Consider the following 19,200-nt stretch of genomic DNA (forward strand, 5'->3'; position numbering starts at 1 on the left):
CCAATGAGAACAACAGAAGAGCAAGAGACCCGGGTTCCCTCTAATTTTTTCCATCCGTGTGTAGAATAAATTTTGTCATGTGCAACAAAGCATGTGTGGATGTGCACCACCAGTAGACACACATGCTGCCAACTGCAGGTGGCTGTGGGCGCTCTGCTAATCAACTGGGCAGCACCTGAATCTTTCCTGGGTAGCCGGCCAAGCACTCAGCTTACAGGGAACACTGCAAGTGACCCCTTGATTTTGCTCTTTATCTTTCCTTGATATTCTGATCCATGTTCCTTTCCACATTTTAAAGATACTTCTTATCAGTAGAGCAGGAATAAGTGGAGGTATACAGGATATCCATCTATGTCACAGAATGGGGTTTTCATGGCTCTGGGCCTTATTTTTCACTTTTCTGTCTTTCTCTTGCTGCTTTGGTGCCATAGCATCTACATGCTTCACCAGCATTACGGCCGTTATCCTCCCTGCCTGTTTGAGGTGACACGATGCCCATTTCATAGATTGGAAATCGAGGCACAAAGTGATTAAGTATGGCACAGGAGATCTGTGGCAGAGCCAGGTACTGACCCAAGGTCACCTGAATCCTAACCCGGTGCTTTAACCCCAAGTACATCCTTCCATTTGGCAATAGGGTAGCTCCTCTGACTTCAGTGGAACCAGGCTGTAGTAATCGTGTGGCAGGTCAGCCTCCGTACAATAGAAGAGATATGTGTCTGAGGGTTTATAGGGCTTCTGTCGCAATTTATCTTCTGTAACCTTGTCACACCTCACATTGACACACTTTCGATTAGGACATATGTAGTATTTTTTTAAAAACATACTTTCCAAACTTCTCAGCGATGGAACTATACAACAGAATTGAGGAAAGATTTTTTTTTAAAACATATTGACAACTTTTTGCCCCATAAAATCCAGTTCACCCTCCCCTTTTACACAGGGGAGCCTGAGACCCAAGTATTTAATACCCACCATTGACAGTGGGGTGCCAGCGATGCTCCAGGTTTTCTTCTTGCAGCATCTCACCTATCCTGGCAATTTCTTCTTGAATGCTATGTGCCAGGGATGGGCAACCACGAATATTTGGTGGGCCTCAGGAGTGGCCCTTCTTCACCTCAGCAGGCCACAGGCCACTGGGATTCCACCTGCATCCCACACGCCTACCAGTCTGCCCTCCACCCCTCCCCACACTTCTCATGCACTGGGGCACAGGAGCCCCACACTTACATGCTCTTCCCCGTCACCCTCGGTTACTTTTGGCTGATTTGCGTACCATCCCCACTCCTCTCCCTCTGTCCCAGAGTCAGGAAATCTTCTAATCCTGGCCCTACTCCAGCCTTGAATAAGTCATATCTCTTCGTGCCTCAGTATCCTAGCTGTGGAAAGGGCTAAAGACACTAACCTTTTTTTGTTGAGCACTTTGAGATCTATGGATGGAAAAACCAAGTATTCTGAGTAATAACTGTGGCCACAGTAAGGTTTTGAAATTACCCTATGGCATGTAAGTTTAGCAATGTGCCAGTAAACCCCAGCCAGGAGGTCAGCTGTTGTTTATGTGCAACTGTCCCACCGTTCTTGTCTGTCCCACTGCAGGTACAGCACAAATGAGGGAGAGACCTGGAAAACATTCACTTTCTCAGAGAAACCGGTATTTGTATATGGGCTTCTCACCGAGCCAGGAGAGAAAAGCACCATCTTCACCATCTTTGGTTCCTATAAAGAGAATGGCCACAGCTGGCTGATACTGCAGATCAACACCACGGATGCCCTGGGTAAGGAGACTGGTAACTCATGAGCCATTGGGTATGTTTACCCCCACCTTTGGCTTTACAACCACATAGGCGGACATGCATTGGAAGGTGGTAGATCTCTCCAACTTCTCCTGTGGGGTATTAATTGGGGGCCAGTTGAAAGTTCATGTACTTGTGGACTCTCTTCTCTTATCTGCAGAGAGGGAGAAAGAGGGAGCGAAGCCTACTCGCCTGAGCTCTGTGGTAACATTTTCAAAAGCACCTGACTGACTTAGCAGCCTTAGTCCCACTTTCAAAGATAACTTAGGAGCCCAAAATCTCACAGAAGGGCAAGTCAGCTGTTCAACAGAGCTCCACTCATGTGGTCCTTTTCAAAGGCTCAGAGCCTTATGGCATAGGCGATGTGCATGGGGGCATTCTGTGGGCGGGAGGGAGTGGACCCTGGCCCCACTAGTCCCCTGGGCCACATTGCTTGGGGGAGGGGGAAGAGGCAGGCTGGGGGCGGAGCAAAGGCAGGGAGGCGTGGCCTAAGGCAGAGGAGGGGTTCTTCTGGCCCTTCTCTGGTGGGGATATCACGTGGCCACTGACCACCCACAGTCCTCTTCCCCAGTCACCTCTGCCTAAGGAAATGTCTGCATTGCAATAAAAAGACTTGGCACTGAATGTCAAAACTTGTGATGTTAACTCGGACCTGACAGGCTTGGGCTGCAGGGCCAACAAACCTACCAAGTTGACATTTGGGCCCTGTCTGGAGCTTGGGCTCGGGGTCCCAGCCCCCTTGGTGGCGTCTCAAATTCATGGCTGCATCTGGGGCCCAAAGTCTCCACTGAGGTTTTACAGTCCTGTGACCTATAAAGTGAGCTGAGTTCGATGACTCAGGCCCATTGCAGTATAGATCAGTGTTTCTCAACCAGGAGTATGGGTCCCTTGGCGGGTACATCAACTCATCTAGATATGTGCCTGGTTTTGCAACAGGCTGCATAAAAAACACTAGTAAAGACAGCACAATCTAAAAGTTAATTCAGACAATGACTTGTTTCTGCTGCTTCAAATGCCACTGAAATGTAAGTACAGTATTTCTATTCCAATTCATTTATTTGACAATAAAATGGTAGAAAGTCAGCAAGTTTTCAGTAGTAGTCTGCTGTGGTATTTTTGGAAGTAAATAGTTTTTAAAGTGGGGTGTAACTTGGTGGCATGCAAAACAAATCTGACTCCTGAAAACGGGGATGGTAATCTAAAAAGGCTAAATGGCACTTGTTTCAACACCTCCGATTACCTTGGGACCATGTTTCTGAGCCGGTGCTACGTGTACCCCGAGGGGTATGTGAGAGAAGTCAGGGAGTACTTACAATATATGTGTGTGTGTGTGTATATATATATATACACACACATATATTTTTTTTAAAGGGGTATGTTATAAAACAAGGTTCAGAAACACTGGTACAGATGGATGATAAGATATGCTAAGATGAACTCTAACGGTGAGATGCCAGGAACGTCAGTGATCGTTGTCCCTTTCTCCCTTAATGCCCATTCGTAGAGTTTTCTATTTGAAACTGCAGCCAAGGATATTTGCATTTCTCCTGTCTAATTAACATCTCCTCTCAGGTAACTGAAGAATTTTAAAAAGGGAAAACAACAACAACAACAACAACAAAACCCAACCCAAACAACCCACTTCTGAAAGCTGTACCAATGAATGTTTTATAACCAATTTCAGCTTTGATTGCACCACAGCATTTTTATCAAAGAACAGTTAAAACTGGCAGAGAAATTTGCCTGACTAAAATTTATAACCGGTTCCCTTGATGTTTTGTTGTAAGTGGATCTGTTTGGTGATCTTTTCGGCAGGTTGTCACAAATGCACTGTCATTGCTTTGGAGTCATTTATTACCTTCTGTCAGTGAACCTCTCTCTTTTCCCCTGCGCTGCATGCCTTGAATTGGAATGGTGTCTCTCTTCTATTTGCTTTGGGCATGTTGAGCCAACTCCACTGACTTCTCTGGAGCTATTCCTGATTCCCCCCGCACTGTGAGAGGAGGGATAAATTGCCCCATCAGAGAATTTCATTCATTATCAACTTTGCCCTGACATGAGCAGTTAATCTGGAGGAAGTGGAAAGGTTGCATTGGGAAACCTTTGAGACACCCCTGTTAAACCCAAGCCATAAAAGGTATTAAGAATGCACACAGCACTGAGTCCTTAAACTGGGCTTGGAACTGGTGCTCCCTCTCATTTTATCCATTCATGGGCAGAGTCAATTTTGTTGTGTGCACTGAGGCATATGCAGATGTGCACCACCATAGAAGTACATGCTACCAGCTGTGGGCCACTGGGGGCGCTCTGCTAATCAGCTGGGCTGTAAGTGAATTTCTTCTGGATGGTCACTCCAGCACTCAGTTTACAGGGAACATGGGGAATTCAGGAGAGCATGGTGGAAAGGAACCCCCCTGTAAACTATGGAGTGTCACCAGAGCACAGAGACCTGGATATCACCCTCCCTTACCCCTGCTCACCTGCTCTGTAGGGCCAAGGCTAAAAAATATCTATGTGGCAATAGATCTTCCAGTCCATAAATCCATACTAAGAGCCTGCTCTTCAGTGGACACACGGTACTCCTACATATGAGGGGCTTCTGGTGGTCCCTTATGTTGTGAAACCAGCACTCTAGAGGGAGGCAGGAACACGGGGGAATCGGTAATGTTAGCCCGAGGTGCTGTCCTTGGGACAGGAGGTGCAAGGAATGTGCATGCTCCTATGATACCACTAAGGCTCCTGAAAAGCACTGAGTTTGATTCTCCTCAGCATTGCAGCTTGTCTGGTTATTGGCAGCTGTGCAGAGAGCGCAATGCTAGTACAGGTTGAACCTCTCTAGTCTGGCAGTCTCTCGTTGGGCAACATCCATAAACCAGCATGATTTTAGTTCGCCAGATGACCACTTCTCATGGGTGTGGCTGAGTTTCCTATGGCCCCATAAAATGTGTTTACAGCCACCATTCCTGGCTTTCAGTGTTCCATACTGTTATTTAGCTGTAATTTACCCTTAAATATCTTCTAAGGGCCCAGTGAGCAGTGGAAATGTTGGTAATGCTGCTAGACAATATTGACCTCCTGTGGTCTGGCAGATTTGTTCATCTGGCACTGGTCAGGTCTTGAGCATGTTGGACTAGAGAGGTTCAACCTGTAGTTCAACTCATTTCCAGAGGTGATTAGCATCTGAACCCCACCGGCATCTTGCCCCTACTCTGCGCAGAGGAGAAGGATGATTCTGGCTACAAGGACAGAGGAAATATCAGCCCCCCCACCCTCCACCTGCTGTCCTCTAAATCTCCAGTCTTGGTATTTAGGTCAGGATGACTTTTTTTTTTGTTTAACTCAGGCATGTCATTTATCATAGGCGTGCCTTGCACAGAAAATGATTACAAACTATGGTCACCCTCCGATGAGCAAGGTAATGAGTGTTTACTGGGGCATAAGACAGTTTTTAAACGGAGAACGCCACATGCGACTTGCTTCAATGGGGAAGATTTTGATAGACCAGTTATGGTCTCCAACTGCTCATGTACAAGAGAAGACTTTGAATGGTGAGTACCAATTAATTCCTTTTAGTCTGGGTTGTTACTCAGTTATAAATATCAGTAGCTAACCACAATGAGCAAATAAACAGATCCCATTTATTTAGTTCTTTGTATCCCTGGCCTGATTTTATGGCAAAGAGAAGACTAAATGGATTGAAAGCATCCTTTCATTAATAGGAGGTCAGAGGCTTAATTCATGCCTTTGAAGCGACTCTCAAAGGTGCAATAGGAAAGCAAAGTGCTATTACCACATCCCCTCTCTTTAAAATGGATGAGGAAGAATTCCAAAGTCAGAGAACTAGCATAGAGAAGCTGAGACCATTTAGCCAGTGATGTATTGGCACTGTTACGTGATTTTATTTTTAATTTATGCTTCAGTGAACTAGCCAGTTGTCAAGATATGCGAGCTTTGCTTTGACAATCACATACAAATGTTATTAGTTAATGTGCAAATTGGTGGCCAAGGGCCAGATTTTTCCAGAGAGTTCTGCTCCCTTTCAGGCACCTGGAATTTGGTTAAAGATAGTCAGACTGGAAATGAGTACTGTGGAACTGGTTTCCAATTTGGCTGTAAACTCACTGTGTAACCTGGACAGATCACTTGACCAGACTGTACCTCAGTTTACCCATCTGTAAAAAATTCAGATAATGTAATTACAATGTTTTTATCTAGTATTTGTTAGCCACAGATTGCGAAGGAGGCAAACATCATTGCAGTAGAACCTCAGAGTTACAAACGTCTTGGGAATGGAGGTTGTTTGTAATGCTGAAATGTTTGTAACTCTGGACAAAACTTTATGCCTGTTCTTTCAAAAGTTTACAACTGAACGTTGACTTACTACAGCTTTGAAACTTTACTATGCAAAATAAAATGCTGCTTTCTCTTTATTTTTTAGTAGTTTGTGCTAACACAGCTCAGTACTATATTTGCTTTTCTTGGGGGAAAGGGGTGGAGTCTGGGCTGCTGCATAATTGTTTACTTGCAGCTTCAAAGGAGGTCAGTTTCTAACTCTGGTTTTCTAAATCTGAGGTTCTGCTGTATTCCCATTTTACAGCTGGGAACCTTAAGGCCTTGGGACTTGTTCATGGTCACCTAAGAATCTTGTGGCAGTGTTGGACATGGAATGCATGTATCTGGAGTCCAAGTCCACTGCTGCTACCCGTGCCCTAATGTGCTTGGTGAAGTTTAATTAATGCATATAAATGTTTGGAGGTCTTCCATACAAGATGCTGTCTGACTGCAGAACATATTGTTATTAAGCTGAATGTTACCACTGACAAATTAATGGCTTTCCCAAACACTGCGTTTCTAACCCTCTGTTGTGAAGAATACACAAAAGTAGCAATATGACATGATAACATGTTCTTTCCCCTCCCGCCTTCTCTCCTCAGTGATTTTGGTTTTAAACTGAGTGATGATTTATCATTAGAAGTTTGTGTCCCTGATCCTGAATTTACTGGGAACCCATATTCCCCACCCCTGCCTTGCCCCGTTGGCTCGACTTACAGGAAGACGCGAGGGTATGTATTGTGCACGGGCATGAAACTTGACTTTCAGACCCCCATGGTGCCAGGTGCAAGACAATCGCAGAGCAAAAAGAAGGCTCCTACCCTGCAAGGCATTTACAACCTTAGTATGTGAATGTTATATGAATGGTGTTAGAAGAAGGATCAAATGAATAAGAGATTAAGGGGAATGCACCCCTGGAATACACAACAGAGTGTGAGATAACTGTGTCCTTAATTCTAAATCCTACAAGAAGCAGTTGGTTGCACATAAAAGAATGCTAATTTTTTTTCCTTCAAGAAACTCATTTGTGTATGTATATATTCCAGCTACCGCAAGATCTCTGGGGACACCTGTGCAGGAGGAGACATTGAATCACGACTGGAAGGGGAGCGAGTACCATGCCCTCTAGCAGGTGAGCTTCCAGTGAGAGCACTGCCACTCTGGTGGCATCCCAGCAAAGGCAGATAATGGAACTGCAACTGAATTATCTTAGCAGGTAAAAAGACTTTTCTTTTTTTTTCAAAAAACCCTTATACAGTTTTCGAGGGTTTCACCCGGCTAGCGTTTGAGTCAGTGAGAGTTTCTGACAGGGGAGCAGGTTTGAATTTGCACTTTTGAGGGATGTGGAGTTTGGATGTTCCAAGTGCACTTCACTGGGTGACAGAGTACGGGCTCAGCTCCACCATGTGCTAAACACCCTTTGCTCTCTGAAGTGGAAGGGGGCTGATCCACGGAAATAGGTGATAATTAGGAACCAAAAACCTCCATAATTTCCTGACTCAGACTGTAACAGAATTAGAATAAGACTAAGACATAATGGAGCAAGAATTCTACATGTCCATTCCTTCAACCAGCCTGCAGAACCCCTGTAAAGCTCTACTCCCAGTTATGCCCGCTGTGTCTGCCAAGCCATTTTGGGCTTTCTGTGACGTGACACTGCTCTGGCATGAGCCAGACAATTCACACAAAGAAATCATCTCCTCCCCTTCTCTTCCCAGACATAAGGGCACTGCAGTGATCTCATTCTTCCTTGTGCTGCCAATGTAATTTGAATTCTGCTCCTTAGAGCCTTAATTTAATCGTCCATTACAAGCAACATGCTTAGTGTGCAAGAGAAAGAGAAATATCTGCAAAAGAGAAGGTAGGGCATGATCCAAAGCAAGCCAAAATCAATTGGAGTTACTGTTTTGGTGTCAATCAAGATAACCTATCCTTTTCCCCTCCCTCCAGCCCCAGCCTGATTGGTGTCTCAGGGAAGGGCAGAGTGGTACCAGAGAGCATACCTCTGAAGATAGGACAAGAAACAGTGGGCTTAAATTTCAGCAAGGGAGGCTTAGGTTGGAAATTAGGAAAAACTTCTTGGCTATGTCTACACAGACAGCCTCTGTCAACAGAGGTCACTGTCGACAGAGAAACTTCAGCACTACCTCTGTCAATAGACTGCATCCACACATGAAAGCAGCTCAAAAGAGAAAGCTGCTCCTTCGACAGAGAGCGGCCAGACTGCCCTGCCCTTTGTCGACAGAACGGCTGACCGGAAGCTCTACAAACAAGGCTGCCCGGGGAATCGGAAGCCCTCTCCATTGACAGAAGTGTCTGCATGAGCACTGTGTCTACAAAACACTGTCATCAGAGGCGTTATACCTGATCGGGGAGAGATGTAGCGCTGCCAGCTGACAACTGAGTTTTGTCGACAAACTCTCAGTGGAGCACTTTAACCGGGTAGACGCTCAGTGAGTTTAGTCGACAAAAGCTCAGTTTTGTCGACAGAGGCTGCCCATGGAGAAGTAGCCCCTGGTAGGGTTGTTAAGCACTGGAATAAACTGCCTTGGGAGGTTGCAGAATCTTCATCATTGGAGATTTTTAAGAGCAGGTTAGATACACACCTGTCAGAGAGAGTCTAGATGGTGCTTGGTCCTGCCATGAAGGCAGTGGACTGGACACAATGACTTCTCGAGTTTCCTCCCAATTCTTGTATTCTAATATTTTATGAAATCTGACCTGATACAGGTTCTTGGTACAGAGTCCTGAACCTAGGAGCCCCAGTCCCAAGGCAGGACACCCCCTTGCACGAGGTGCTGTACCAGAAGGATGGTTCCAAAGTTCTTTCATGAAAAGTGTTTACATGAGAGTAGAACCTAAAGACTCCAATCTGGATCTGTCAACTTCTATGGCTCATGGACATTAAATACACTTCGCCCTCAGAGCTAGCCCTTGGACAGTTTTTTTTCCTGGCTATTTTTTTAAATTGACAAAATTTAACTTCATTAATAAGAAAGACATTTTAAAAACCATCTTTGCAACTTTCACCCTCTTTTTCACCTATCTGAAAAGTAGCTGTGCTTTTCTCTCACTTTTGTGGGTAAGTGACATTATTCTATGGCTACTGGCATGTCCTAATTAAAATCTCTCTCCAAAAACAAAGGCGAGAGTCTCATTTATGGTAAGGTCCAAACTGCACTGTTTTGGGCAGAAATAAAGACAACCCCCATTTATTCATCTTGTCCCCAAGGGAAGAGGCTTCTACCTAAGTATTTCTCTGTACCTCTAGAAGAGAATGAGTTTATTCTATATGCCACACGCTACTCCATCCACCGATACGATCTCTCGTCTGGAATCAGTGAGGAATTGCCTTTGAGGGGATTGCGAGGGGCAGTGGCTCTGGACTTTGATTATGACCACAACTGTTTGTACTGGGCAGATGTGACACTCGACATTATACAGGTGAGTGGTGTTAACAGTCCTATGTAGCACAGTGCTCTGGGACTTCTTCCTAGAAGAGTGTGTGTCTTGTGTGATGCAGTTGTCTAGTGGATAGAGCAGTGGGCTGGGATTCAGCTGGCTGGAGCACTACTGACGCTGGCCTGATGAGTAACATTAGTAAGTGGTTTCCTATGCCTCAGGTTCCTAATCTGTAAAATAGAAATAATAATTGTGACCTCGTTTCTAGAGTTCTTTGATGTCTGTTGATGAGAAGCACTATATGGGTGCATATACACAGCAAAGTTATTTTGGCAGAACGGCCACTCTTCTAGAAGAAATTTGCAGATGTCTTCGCAACAAAACTGCTATTTTGAAATGATTTCGAAATAGCGGACAGCTATTTTCAAATTTGCTAAACCTCATTCTGTGAGAATCACGCCTCCTTCAGAATAGGTCCTGTGTAGATAGGGACTAGGGGCTATTTTGAAATCAGCTAGTCTGTTAAGCTGTGTCTGCACTTGCATTCCTCTTTCGAAAGAGGCATGCAAATGAGGGAAATCAAAAAAGCAAATGAGGTACTGATTTACATATCTGGTGCCTCATTTGCATAATCTCTTTTTGAAAGAGCTGTTTTCGAAAGAAGAAAAGCATTGTCGGTGGGGCTCTTTTGAAAATAAACCCAATCTTCGAAAGAACCCTTCTTCTGGAAGCAAAATAGGAAGAAGGGTTCTTTCAAAGATGGGGTTTACTTTCAAAAGAGCCCCGTATACACGGCTTTTCTTCTTTCAAAAGGAGCTCTTACAAAAAGAGATTATGCAAATGAGGCACCAGATATGTAAATCAGTGCCTCATTTGCTTTTTTGATTCCCCTCATTTGCATGCCTCTTTCGAAAGACGAATGCAAGTGTAGACACAGCTTAATAGTTTATTCCGAAATAAGACTGCTGTGTAGACATAGTACTTCAGAGTAGAGCCCCTGAAACCAGTGCTTCCAGGGTCTCTAATCCGAAATAAGCTCTGTTGTGTGCGGACACACTATTTTGGAATAAGTTTTGCTTATTTGGGGGCTTCCCTGTAGTGTGGATGCATTATTCCAGAATAGTTTACTTTGGAATAACAACTCCAGAATAAACTATTCTGGAATAATTCTGTAGCATAGACGTATCCTCAAAGAGCTATGGATTCTTATTATTAATGAAAAACACAGCCATGGCTAGGATGGAGTTATGCCTGCAGAGGTATGTCTTTGATGTCCTCCATTCCAGAGTAGCTGAGGAAGTGGGTCGTTGCCCATGAAAGTTTATTTATTCCCAAATAAATCTGTCAATCTGTATCTGCAAAAACAACGAGGAGTCCTGTGGCACTGGAAAGACTAACACAGCTGACCCCCTGAGACTTGTTTCTTAGAAAGGTTAGTCTGGTCACAAATGTTCCTTCCATTCTCAGGACCAGATCCTCTGTTGGTGTAAATTTCTCATTTATACCAGAAGAGGATCTGGGCGTGTATATCTGATTTGTAAGAGAGCAGCTACTTAAAGAAAATTTTAATTGGAAAAAATTAACATTTATTTTAAGCTACATGAGAGGACTTCATTGGTTAACCTCCAGGCTTGGAACGTTCCACTGTGGCAGAGAACTTTCTACTAAGGAGGGGAACTTAAATTGAGTTTGTGGTATACTTTTGGGTTAGTCCTTGCAAACCACTACAAAGTGCTTTTCAAAGCACCTGTCTTTGACTGTGAATGGAAATGAAGGATGACACACATCACAAGAGTACTATTCTCCCTTTTAGACCAAAAATTGTCCCGTTTCTTCTCCATATACTGGACATCTGCTTATCCCCTTGCTTCCCTGCCCCCTCCCCCCAGAGACGGATGCGTCTCGGAGGAGCTGTAATAAATATGTTTGCAAAATGGTCTGCAGTGCAAATACTGCTGTTAGGCTTTTCTCGTTCCTGGCTCCTTTGCTAATTCTCCACACTGAGCAGCTGAATGCACTAACCTTGATGCTTGGATTTTATATGTCTGTTTGTTATAGCGTCTTTGTCTAAACGGCAGCTCTGGACAGGAAATAATCATTAGCACTGGCCTGGAAACAGTGGAAGCGTTGGCCTTTGAACCTCTCAGTCAGTTGCTTTACTGGGTGAATGCTGGTATCCCAAAAATTGAGGTATGTCTGCAACTGTTCTTCGTGATAGCAGGTAACTGCAGCCACGTTGCTGTGTGTTCACCAGACCTTCAATCTGCTGTACCATGCACAGCCATGAGTTTCTGTTCTGCTGAATGCTGGCTGACATATTAGGGAGTTATTGGGACTATTCATGCATACGTTAGAGTAGGACGTGGCCTTTTGTATTTAAGATGGACGATCAGTGAGCTTGGACGTGCATTTACCAAGAAATGCCACTACTGCACGCAGCCCCTGAGATTTTAAGTGTGGCTCATGGATATTTGGTTTACCGTTCCCCAAGCACAGGGTTGCCAGATCTGATGTTTTCAACCATGTAGTTTTCTTCTACCAGTATTACAGAAACACGTGAAACAAAGTCCCATGAAGTGAGGTGCATGCTGACTGCAGACAACACTCACTGTGAGAGCCATGCCGTCACTTTGCATCCAATCAAAGCCCAGTTATGGCTCAGTCAGCCCACCCCACACATTCTAGGTATGCGCGCGACCCCATCCCAGGAGACCGACGTGGCTACAACAATCTAGCGGCCCATTGAGATGAAGGAGGGTTATTCACGCGGCCCACTCACGAGCTTAAGTTGCCCCTCACTGCACTGTACCATTAGCAATCGTGTAGGCACAAAAAGATTCGTAGGGAGGGGCATAACTGAACTTCCAGCAAGACTGTCTAATGGATCTAGCTGGAGATCAATCTGCTTGGTGCTCCTTCTGTGAGGAGACTACATCCCTTGAGGATCTGATTCGATGATGCTGATTGAAGAGGGGTTTCCACTGTAAATCAGTTTGACACCTTCCAGTCTACATGACGCTTTCATGGCTGACGGAACGGTACAAAAAGTGTTTCACAAGTATGTCCATAAGTAAACATGGCAAGTTTGTGCCATTGTTCACCAGTATTTGAACCAACTGCTGGTTCCTTCAGGAAAACAGCTGTGAGTCATGAAAGATGCATCAACGTGATCAGAAAAGTTATCCCCTCTAAATTGGTACATCATTTGGATCTCCATTACTCACTCTCCCACATCTAGTCATGCAGCCAGGAAGCAGAAACAATATTGTGTGTTTTATGGCTGCTGACAAATTGTAGACTATAAATGGCTCAAATGAAGAGTTCTGAGCAAAGCTCATAGGTGCAAATTTGCTTACCTAAGCCGTTCTTCAACTGTTTACCCCAATAACAAGCACATTAATCACAATTAAGGGCAAGTTGTGAGCGACTGGCAAACATAAGGGCTAAACTTGTCAAGTAATTTACCTGCAACAGGTTATTTGAGCTGCATTAAATGAAACATTCCCTGTCTGTAATGTGGAGGGATGGAATTAGCTGCACATAGTGCATTTGAGCAGTAAGCATTTTGTCAGCAGTTTGGAAATCACATAAGTAAACGACGCACATAAACGTTTTATCACTTGCCTTAAGAGAACTGTCAAGTACATATGCATTGAACTGCCATTAGCTATGTGGTCATAATTCAATGCTGAGGAATTTCATCTAATTTTAAACAGTACAGTTGCTTTTCATATTGCAAACCAAAAGCACATCCCTGTGTTTTGTGCTGTTTCACTAGGTTGCCAATCCAGATGGAGACTTGCGACTTACTGTTCTGAATTCCTCAATACTCGAACGACCCCGAGCTCTGACTTTGGTTCCTAAAGAAGGGTGAGTGGAACCTGCTGAATAGGTGTGTTAATTTGTGTTATTAAAACCAATCAAGTCAATTCACCACTTTTCAACAGTACAAAATTCGTTCAAGATAAAAGTAAGTGCATTCCTCCATATGCCATTTTAGAAGCTGTTTTCCTGTGTGGCTCTTTTTCACCTGACTATCATGATCTAGTTAATTACACATTAGTTTATTTGAGAGCAATTTTCCATTTCTTGCACAATAATTTTCCCTTGGTAATAATCTGCATAGGTCATTGGTTATGCAGCAGAGAATGGAGAGCACTGGCCTCCTCAGTGGATGTATCTGTGTTAATTTGCAAGAAATTGACCTCTTAGAAACTGTCGAATAGGTGCTTTACTTATGGTTCACATGACATTTAAATGCAGTTCAGGAGCCTTGATATTCCCGCTGCTAGGTGCAGTCCATTGAATTCCACTGAGTCCCTGTTAAAAACACAAACTGTTTCTGTAAGATAGGTAAAATTTAAAGAGGGGGTTCAAAACTTGTGTTTTATCATCTACTTTGTGTTCCCTCTTTAGATGAGGAATTGTATTATTAAATTTCATTTAATTCTGCTCATGGACTTTATCAGGTTGATGTTCTGGACAGACTGGGGAGACTCTAGACCTGGCATTTACAGAAGTGATATGGATGGTTCGTTGGCCAGTTGCATTGTCTCTGAGGGAGTGAGGTGGCCCAACGGCATTTCTGTGGATGATCACTGGATCTATTGGACAGAAGCCTACATGGATAGAATCGAGAGGATTGATTTCAATGGGATGCAGAGATCCGTGATACTCGATAGTCTTCCTCATCCCTATGCTATTGCTGTATTTAAGGTATTTATACAGAGCGTATAAATATACATATACTAGAATTCAGGGCTGAAACTGTGATAAATGCTGAGCTGTGTTGAGTGGTGACATGCTAACTATGAGTTCTGGCCCTGTTCATGCAAAGGTTTGCAACCTGAACGCCAACGGGACTTTTGTTTCAGGTTGTGCACAAGTCTGATTTTAAGCCTTTTTTAACTTCTTTCCTTTGGGCTTTACAAACAAACATTCTGACATTCCTGTTCGCCTGAGGTTCACAAGTTGGAGAGCGCCAGTAGTCCGGATAATCTTTGATTAACGTTTCTCAAATGTCTGTCTGCTTATCTGAACCCAGCTCCCTCTTTGAGCTTTGCCAATTCTTGTTTGGCTTTGTACTGCTGTCTCCATACAAGCAGGCTTGAGCAGTTAGGGTTCGGGAGTCAGAAGACTTAGCTTCTGTTCCAAGCCCTGTTGTTGACTCACTTACAGACTCCACTGGGAAAAAAAAATCAGTGATCTTCATTCAGTACATCCTATTTTCCCCATGTGTAATGATGATATCCACCCAGCCTTGCAGTGTGCTTTGGAATGTTGTGAAGATATATATAGCAATAAGTGCAAAGTAGGATTAGTGGTATTTGAAACCTTGCAGGCACGGGCAGGATTTATGGAAAACATTACCCTCAATTTGAAACTGGCTTTATGAAATTGGTCTTCGTATTGGCTAGTTTGGGAAAAATCAGGAAGAACTGTGAGTCCCTGATCTGTAGATCCTCCTCCTTCAACCCCAAATGAGGAAAAGAAAAAGTTTGCAGAGGTCATTGTATTTGCCTGTCTCCACCAAAGCATGGACTAAGGCACAAAGCTTCCATTTCAGAATGAAATCTACTGGAATGACTGGTCGCAATTGAGTATTTTCAGAGCATCTAAAAACAGTGGGTCAAGAATGGAGATTTTAGTTGGTCGATTAAATGGGATCATGGATATGAAAATCTTCTACCGAGGAAAGACAACAGGTAATGTGCAATGTTTGCCCAGGCCTTTCCTAAATAGACTATACAAGTACAGACTGAGATTTTCAAAAGCCAGCTAGGGCATTTGGCTGTTTAATTCCCCTTGAATGGGATTTGAGAGTCTATCTGAACTGCTTATATGGCCCCTAATCACCATAGTGTCTCAGTGCCTCACTATCTGTAATATATTTTATCCCCTGCGATCGCTGGCAAGCACTGTCCTCCCATTTTACAGATGAAGAAATGAGGCAAAGAGGGATGGAAATCACTCAGTAGGACTGGCAGTGCAGGGAGTTGCACCCTGGTCTGAAATGCCCAGGCTCCTGCCTTAACCACCGTGCCATCTTTTTCAGTTTTTTTTTTTTTTTGGGAGTCTAAATATTTCCAGATTCCTTAGGAGACTGCAGCTGTCACCCATAGAATTAAGCATTGTCTATCTATTGTGAATGGCGATTGCTGCGGGTAATGTACAACTCATTTTTAAAATCCTGAAGTCTCTCTGTCACCGCTAGGTCACTTGTAGCTCATTAGTGACCTATGTGAAAGGAGCTGTTGAGTCTCAGCCTAAAGGACAGGTGTTCACTCGTTGAGAAAATATCTCCACTGCTGGGGACTACGTTGACAGTTCGAAGCAGAGAGGTTAGGGACTGAATGAGCTTGGAGAGCAAATGGTCTTTAAATTAAATTAAATGGTAATATGAATATTTCGAGTTCAGAGCCATAGAGTTTATAGAACTGTAACTCAGAGGCCTCCAGATGGCTTGGACTGAATTTAAAGTAGTGTCTAAAATGAGCCCAAGCCCACCTGTGCAGAAAGTCGTTGACTGGCTGGTTTTCAGGAGGTACTGTGGTCTTCACCTCATCCCTCTGAAGCATGTAGTTAAGACTCAGCAGGTGCTCAGCCCTATCTTTAGCAGGCTGGTAGGAGTCATTTAGCTAGCCCTGAGGTGGTTGTGTTCTGAAGGACTCATAAGCATTCAAACTACTGATTGGGAAACTCCTCCTTTCTCCCTGATTTTTAGTGTGGTTTATTAGCAAGCCTTTGGACGAGTGGTGCATTCTGGGGGGGGGAAAAAGTGACCTCTTCAGGGAGCTTTGCCTTCCCTCTGCAGCGTGAACCATAGAATCACAGGGCTAGAAGGGACTGCAAAGGGGGCCTGGGTTGCTTGCCAGAATCACCTAGATTTATCCCTCTGTTTCCTGCCATGCCACATCCTCAGGCACTAGTGCATCTCAACTCCTCCTATTCTCTGTCTAGTTGCCCATAGGCTGTAATCTTTCAGTGTCATGTTGGTTGTTGGATGTATTTGTGGCAGGTTGTTTTGGTGGCAGTGATAGACAGCAGGTCAGACTTCATGCTTCAGGGGTCCCTTCTGACCTAGAGGTCTAGGACTCTTCCCACCTAGCTCTTAAAAAAAGAGGGTGGTCCTGAACCCTAGTTGCACTGTGTGTGCTAGGAAAGTAAATTAAATCTTCCCCAAGTTTGATGGAGAGAGAGAGAGTACACTGCGTTCAGTGTTGGTTGTTTATTATTATTATTTGTATTGTAGTGGTAGCTGGAAACCTCAGTCACAGACCAAGATCCTATTGAGCTAGGTGATGTATAAACACAGAATAAAGTAATGTTTCCTGTCCACAGAGTGTGGTTTGATTCCCGCATCTCCTCTGTGGAGGAGTAAAAAATGTCAGTTTAATTAGTCATATTTCCTGACTTTACAAAGGAGTGGAGATCTGTCATGATGTAGCCTATTTACACATTCATCTGTAAATCAGCTCTCATTAGGATCGAATTCTGGCCCAATTCTGCAAGGCAGTGAGCATGCATTCAAGCCTCACTGAGGTCACTGGGAGTGGAGGGCTCTTCGCCTCTCCCCAGCCCAGACTCAGAACATAACCAAGTGCAGCTGGTGTGCAGGTGCCCAGCGAGACTGCATAGCAGCTTGAATGAAGGGGATGACTGGAGATGTTGTTCCCGGTTCCTGACCGTGTAACTGTAGTGCCAGGTGGATGCTTTGTTCCCCTCCAACAGGGCAGAATGCCTGCATCACCAAGCCCTGCAGTTTGTTGTGCTTGCCCAGATCAAACAACAGCAGAAGTTGCAAGTGTCCTGAGGGAGTTTCCAGCAGTGTGCTTCCATCAGGGGAAGTGAAATGTGACTGTCCACATGGATATGTGATGAAGAACAACACCTGCATCAAGGAAGGTAAAACTCTCTAACTCCTGCTGCTATTTAATCCTGACAAACCCTCAATCCCTTGGTTTGGAGAGAGGTCAGCATGACAACCTTTTGACTTGCCATATAAAGATTAGAGTTACGATCATTCGGCAAAGACCACGGTGCAGTGCCTAATTGTCGGTTGTTTGCTTTTTAACACACTCGGGGCACTAGATAACACCTGTCTGCCTAACCAGTATAGATGCTTCAACGGGAATTGCATCAACAGCATCTGGCAGTGCGACAACGATAATGATTGTGGAGACATGAGTGACGAGAAAAATTGCCGTAAGTGTCCTTTGTGTTTGCACCCTGATCGGTAATCGTTTATCAAGCCTGGCTAGGGAGTAAACTGCGTCAACAAGTGATGGAGAAGGGATCAGTCATAATGAAGAGGGTCTTTCCACCTTTCCTGCAGGCCCCTGTGGCAGGAGATGTCCTGTTGAATCTCGTTCAGATACATTCAAGGATAAGGCCATCCTCTGAATGAAAATCAAAGATTGTGAAGGGCAGAAACAGCCATCTGGCCAAGCAGTCACAAAATTTTAGGAGTATGGTTCAGTCCATTGCATAAACAGGGCCACGTTCTGCGTCAGGGTCCGAACAGGCTTGACGGCATGGGGAGAGCAAGGGGGCACACCTGCACAGGGGCTTGGCATTTCCAAGGGGCCCGGAGCTCCTGGCTGCTGCTGCTACTGAAGGAGCACTGGTGGCTGGGAGCTCTCAGCCCCTTTGAAACACTGGGGGATTGCTGCTCTGCATGGCTTCGGAGAGCTGTGGTGGGTAGCAGCCACGTGCTGCCGGTGGTGCTGAGGGATGACTGTCCTTGGCCCCACCGCTTCCCCCTGAGGCTCTGCCCCTTCTGGAGGGCATGGAGCTGGCCCACCACACCTTGCCCCCAAGGCCCAGGGTGGCGGTCAGCCCTGTTGGATCCAAACGTCAAGCGACTGAGCCACAAGACAAATAAAGTCCAGGCCAAACTCTCCATTTGCTTAGCTGTTCCTTAGGTTCCTAACTGGTAGAAGCTTCGACTCAAGACCCCCTCCCCCCCGCCCGTCACCCCTCCCATGTCAGGCCAACACAGTTATGAAGCCAGATTCTGCATCTTTTCTTCTCTCCTGTGGGAGGCCACTTTCTCCAGGCTTGGTAATGCAGTGTGGAACTGGTTCCGGTCCCATCTGAACATTGAGCCCTTACTGCCCTGAACTGGGAAGGATTCACCCAACACATAGCCACTCTCATCTCTTCTCACAGAGTCTGCAGCAAGAACCGCTCTTAGGATGCACTTTCCCTTCATTTTATTCCTCTTGCTTGTGTTTTAACATGTGAGTTTGGGCGGTGGGAGGAGTTCCATAACTGGTGGCCTCGAAACTGCTTTTTCCTCTTCCCCCGCCTGGTTTCAGCCACAACAGTCTGCGACAGAGAGACTCAGTTCCGCTGCCAGGGCTCGGGAACCTGCATCCCACTGTCCTATAAATGTGACCTCGAAGACGACTGTGGAGATAACAGCGATGAAAGCCACTGTGGTAAGCAAGGGTGATAAGGAGCAATGGGCAGTTTGTGTCAGTTGGATGTCCTTTTCCTTCCTCACTCCTAGGAAGGATACCATTGTGTTGCCTCCATCAAGCAGCGGTGAGCCTGCCTGGAGGGAGACAGGATGAAACAGTGTCTCTGTCTGGGTCACAGGAGCACACTGAGCAGGACCCAACTTCTCCACTGTCCAGGGCTTTCTGGGCCCTCCCTGGATTCCCACAGG

The 19,200-nt window shown here is 45.0% G+C and overlaps 1 protein-coding gene across 4 annotated transcripts in view; it reads left to right on the forward strand.

The window, feature by feature from the left end:
• Positions 1-19,200, forward strand: part of SORL1 (sortilin related receptor 1) — a 99,623-nt gene that overhangs the window by 37,498 nt on the left and 42,925 nt on the right. For 3 of the 4 annotated variants that reach the window (XR_012642556.1, XM_074977200.1, XM_074977199.1), the window contains exons 13-24: positions 1,597-1,775; positions 5,155-5,341; positions 6,728-6,856; positions 7,172-7,257; positions 9,397-9,569; positions 11,586-11,717; positions 13,306-13,397; positions 13,997-14,243; positions 15,094-15,232; positions 17,259-17,432; positions 17,619-17,732; positions 18,848-18,970. Coding sequence is in view for 3 of the 4 variants with exons in the window: in XM_074977200.1 (XP_074833301.1) it covers positions 1,597-1,775; positions 5,155-5,341; positions 6,728-6,856; positions 7,172-7,257; positions 9,397-9,569; positions 11,586-11,717; positions 13,306-13,397; positions 13,997-14,243; positions 15,094-15,232; positions 17,259-17,432; positions 17,619-17,732; positions 18,848-18,970 (1,775 nt within the window). In the remaining variant the exon portion in view is untranslated. The remainder of the gene's footprint in view (positions 1-1,596; positions 1,776-5,154; positions 5,342-6,727; positions 6,857-7,171; positions 7,258-9,396; positions 9,570-11,585; positions 11,718-13,305; positions 13,398-13,996; positions 14,244-15,093; positions 15,233-17,258; positions 17,433-17,618; positions 17,733-18,847; positions 18,971-19,200) is intronic. The other variant, XM_074977201.1, reaches the window with a different exon arrangement.

The sequence above is a fragment of the Carettochelys insculpta genome, chromosome 25 (assembly GCF_033958435.1).
Source record: "Carettochelys insculpta isolate YL-2023 chromosome 25, ASM3395843v1, whole genome shotgun sequence".
In the NCBI taxonomy this organism is placed as follows: domain Eukaryota; kingdom Metazoa; phylum Chordata; order Testudines; family Carettochelyidae; genus Carettochelys; species Carettochelys insculpta.